Source organism: Drosophila nasuta, chromosome 2R, assembly GCF_023558535.2.
Source record: "Drosophila nasuta strain 15112-1781.00 chromosome 2R, ASM2355853v1, whole genome shotgun sequence".
Lineage (NCBI taxonomy): Eukaryota > Metazoa > Arthropoda > Insecta > Diptera > Drosophilidae > Drosophila > Drosophila nasuta.
The window spans coordinates 15268965-15273849 of record NC_083456.1 but is presented as its reverse complement, the minus strand read 5'-3'; the positions used below and the strand labels follow the sequence as shown (position 1 = coordinate 15273849).

General features: G+C 41.5%; 1 protein-coding gene across 1 annotated transcript; it reads left to right on the top strand.

The window, feature by feature from the left end:
* The first annotated feature begins 292 nt into the window (after window positions 1-292).
* Window positions 293-4637, top strand: LOC132786862 (uncharacterized). The gene is made up of 4 exons (XM_060793573.1): window positions 293-372; window positions 3700-3834; window positions 3886-4424; window positions 4495-4637. The coding sequence occupies exons 3-4, from the start codon at window positions 4162-4164 to the stop codon at window positions 4616-4618; spliced, it is 387 nt and encodes a 128-aa protein (XP_060649556.1). The 5' UTR covers window positions 293-372; window positions 3700-3834; window positions 3886-4161; the 3' UTR covers window positions 4619-4637.
* The last annotated feature ends 248 nt before the right edge of the window (window positions 4638-4885 follow it).

The window sequence follows — 4885 nt, the reverse complement described above, 5'->3', positions numbered from 1 at the left end:
AACTGTTAATTGTTTAATGAAATGTATGAAATAAATAAGTACTTAACTTTTCGTATTTGCTGATTTAACATTTAACTTTATCAACAGAAAACATAAACACGGATTTCTAAACATTGTTGAGATGTTTCATTTATTATTCGCTAATCTTTATTCAAATACTCAACACTTAAGCTAAGTTAGCATTACTCAACACTTAATCGTTGTAATCGTTATGTATTACAAAACACTAAATAGAAGTATCGATAGCTTAAAGAATCGATAATAAAGCGCTATTGTTTGTGATCGAAGCAAGAGAAAACGTGGTAAAATAGGAGCACACATTAACAACATTAGCTAAGAAATGAAAACAAAAAAAAAATAATAACATTTTTGGTAATTAAAAACAGTTTTAATTGAAAACACATAATGACCGTGAATAGCTAGCCAAACACTTTGACTTGCGGATTTATTCAAATATGTAGCTGCATTGAACGTCAGCTCACTAGTGTGCAATTAAGTGTGAGCGCATAACTACGGTAAACGCTCCACGCACTGACCAATGCATTTCAATTTTTTAATGAACCTTTTTATATTTTTTGCTGCTGCTTGCAGCTTTTGCATAATTTAACACGACAGCTCGAACACTGAATGATTTTCCAGGCGGGTGGCCAGCGAAACGTCGCCGATGGTGTGACGATGGCGGCGTTTAACTTTTGTATAATTACGTGTAAGAAATGCAGAGAAAACGAAAAAAATATATATAGCGGAATGGCAGCAAGAAAGTTGTGTTCGGAGCAGACGAGAAGTTTACAAGAAATTGACTAAAAGAACAGTCAGCGTATCGCAGATATATCACGCGCAAGTTGTGCCAGCATTTGAACTTACGTGGCTTAACTTTATTTTTTTATATAATAAAATGAAAGCCCGTCGAGACTCTAATGGCGCAGCCATGCCCCAGACTCGTGCCTCCCACGGGTATCGTAGACTTTAACTTGTATGCAACTATATATACACTGTTAACATATATTGAGGTAGCTGCTCTTACACACACACTCACAAATCTGGAGCAAGTGCATGAAGCGACGACATGGCACGGTTGCCAGGTTGCCCCGTCTGCAGCAACAGCAACAGCAATAACTACAACGACTGCGACTGCAAATAGGCCAAATGATATGGTGGCAAACACCTACGCGCACATTGGTGTCACCTACTAAACTGAACTGAGCATGCCACAGAATCAGGCAAAGTAATCTCAGCGACGAAACATTTACAGCGGTTTTGCTGAGTGTCGACAGCGAAGAGCTACTGTTAATGAGTTAAGACATGCTGTAAGTGCGAGTATAGTGTATAGTACGATGTCTAAGTGCGTTGGCGTCGCCCTAAAATCTCGCCAGACGACGAACAATGCCAACCGACAACGCCTCCAACAACAACAACGGCTGCCTTCTTTGTATTGCCTACTTTTGTGCGCTGCCTTCGCGCGACTCGGAAGTGGAGGAAATCCATAAACAAGTGCACGACAAATGGGTGTCTACACAGTTTGTTTGGTTTTCTCAATTACTGCATTCGAGAGATGGCAGCTGTAACTCGACAATATCAGAGCAAAATGCAAGTTCAACTTGCGAGAAATTAAATGAGAGCACTTCAGCACTCACTCACTCTCGAGGGATAAAGGTAGTAAGCGCAGGCTAATTGATGCAAGAGTTCGTAGGGTGCAGAGACCCCAGAGGGACGGTAGCCCTAGTTTAATACAATCTTTCACCTTTTGAGCATTTGCCTGCTCGTTATGCATTTGCCTGACTTTTAATTAATTGAACTACTTGATGTGACAGGCGGAGTAAAAGGGGATTGTGCTTGCAAAGACTGTGCTCAACATTTTTATGCAAGTATGAGCATTGGGGAATGGGGGAAATTCGAATGGAAAACTTTGCCATCACTTTGCATTCTTTTTTCGTTTTCATCTGGAAAGTTGTGACCCGTTCGCTTGCTATCAGCGAGCACTGTACAAGTTTTTGCCGACTTTTACTTTAACATTGTCGCCCCCATACAACTTATAGCATGTGTATATAGTATAGTAACTTTTCATGTCTTCGACGTGGGTGTTGAAAGACTCGGGTCCGGGCTCGGGCTCGGGCTCTGGCTCGAGCTGGGGCCAAAGATAATCCTTTGTTGCTTTATTGCGTTATCCTGTCGTGTTGTGGTTTAGCGCTTTAAGACAATAAATTGAATTTGGCGACAAGCCAAATAGTCTCAAAGGCGACAGCTGCGGCGCGTGGCAGCATAAAGTCAAGCCAGTCCAACCTCTGCAGAGTCCAGCTCAGCTCAGTTCTCAGTTATTTAGTTGCATAGTCAAATGCTACACAGAACTTAAGCTGATTTTCGGCAATTGCATTTGATGCACTCTATTTCGTTTCTTTTTTTTTGTGGCCAAGAAGCTGTTGCTTTGTGTTTTTGTTTTGTGTTGACTTGGCCATTAGTTTAGCTCTCTCGCCTGAAGCACAAATATTATTCTTTTGCTTTTCGTTGCTTTCTTATTACATAAGACAAGAGCTGCCACGCCCTTTTTCTCCACACAATGCAATAATGCTCAATGGAGAGTTGTGACGCCCCCCCGCCCTTGTCACTGCCCCTTGCCCCTGCCACGGACTGCAGTGCCCCTCGGCTTCAATTGCAGTGGACTGCAGCAGCATGTGCATTTGCTTGTACACCACTTTGTTTGCGTGCAATTCCGTAAAGTCCTGTGCGTGCATTCAGGTTATTCCACCAGCTCAGGCGTTTGACATGAAAAATGCATTTTATTGGGATTATTTTTATATCGTGCCCAGGCCATCCTCCATACGTCCGCCCCATTGGTTTTGCCGGCTGACGAGCATTTAAACTAGTTGGGTGAAAACACATGCTAATACTATGCAAATTCAATTAATTTTACATTTAGTATGTTTGTTTAGTTATACAAGCGCTACCCATATCTCGCTTTCTCTCTCTCTCTCTCTCTCTCTCTCTCTTCTTCTGCCACCTTCTTCTCCTCACTCATTTTTTGCACCTTTTTTTAATGTGATCTCTGTGCACTTTGCAACGGATTTTCGCACTTTTAATTCAATTAACAGCAGTAATTTTTAGCAAAAATGACAACAATAACAAGAGCTGCAATTAGCCATTATGCTTTGTGTAGTGGCCAGTGTTAATAGCCAATTACGTGCCTGATTTTCAGCGTCACACACGCGCTGCCAGTCCTGGACCAGAACCTCAATATAGGGAGTGTTCCATGTCCGTCGCTGCGGTTGTTCGCTTCGCAGTTGCTACGTGCTCGGCTATCAAACTTTGCGATTTGATGTCGAAAACTCTTTCGACACAAACCAAAAATAAAAAAAAATACACCCGCGCACACAACTCTGCTCTCCACATTAGTTTATAATTTTTATTGTACAAATGGTTTGTTGGTGTAAAGCCTTATCAGCATTATAATATTTAGCTGTAAAACAACACTGAGCTTTAACAATGCGTGACAGCTCTCTATTTATTTAAAAATTAAATATTCATTTATTTAAAATCGCAAGCAAAATATTTTGTAGGGATTCATACAAAAATGTTTTTAAAATAAATTATCAAACCGAATAGTGACTTATCACAGAGCATTGAATATGACTCAACTTTTACAAGCTAACATACTTTAGCGTTCTTATCGCTTGCTCATTTTAATGCCATTTGCTTTATAAAAAGTTCTTTAAAATAGAGCTCAATTTGATTATTCAAAGCATTGTTAAGCTGACGTAACATAGGTTTATGAAATGTTTGGCAGCCTCTTCTCGAGTCGCTACAACAGCAAAAGGGAAATAATCTATGCACAATATGAAGGTTAGTTATCTACTAAATTATCATTTTAAATATTAAATCAACAATTTTCAGAGACACGTTCAAGGTTTCCGATCTTGCCGTTCTATGCACGACCCAAAGAACCCTTTAGGATCAAGCATCCCAAGCAAATTCGCAAAGCGAAGAAACATCGACCCGCAGACTACGATTACGATGAGTGGCAAGTTACTGTGGCATGTGGCAGTGGCAGTGGGAAGTAAGCGGAAAGGAAAATTGTAATTTGGTTTCTCTTTGCTTTCAAGGATTGCCGGCAATTTCGTGCCCATTGTGGTGCGACGAGGCGTCGAGCTGTGGAGCTGCCGCCAATTAATGGAACTGGCCCCCATCCAAGGCATCATTGTCTGCAGTTGGCGTTCGTGGCCGCGTGAAGATGACGAAGAGGCGAAGGAGGAGACGAAAGAGGCGCTGAGACGTCGCTCGATGCGTCTCACAGATAAACCAAATTTAAAGCTTAAGGATATTGGCAACTCAAGGGTTGCAATCAAATGGCAACAGCGGCTGCCAACACTTGAGACTGGAACTGAGCGTGGCAGCACAGCTGCGTCGGGCCTGGAGATGACCTTTATCGATGGGTGCGTTGTAAAAAACTTTTGCTATTGGCCATTTGTAATAGTTGTGCATTTCGTCTACATTGCTCCGCAGCTGCCATCGTGACTCCGAGCTGCTGTGCAACATGTGTGGCAGCAATTTGGGCATGTCCAGCGACTTGCAACTGCATTCGCTCGACGAGTGTCGCAGGCACTTGCTTGCCACGCTCTCACACTGAGCACAACTACCAAAAAATAAAAAAAAGGGATTTAAGAGAGAGATTTTCAGTTAATCAAATATAATTTGCCTTGAATACAGAACTAGATTTGCTTTACTTTACACACCATGCAATTTGTCTTGCTGCATTATTGATTATTTGTGCTACCAATTTGACTAGATAGGCGAAGTAAATGTTGGTTCAAATTAAAGCTATGGTTAGCAACTCTGTGTACACTAGATTATCTGCTGCCCTTTGTAGAATGGAAGTAGTAAGAAAGTTTTGCCA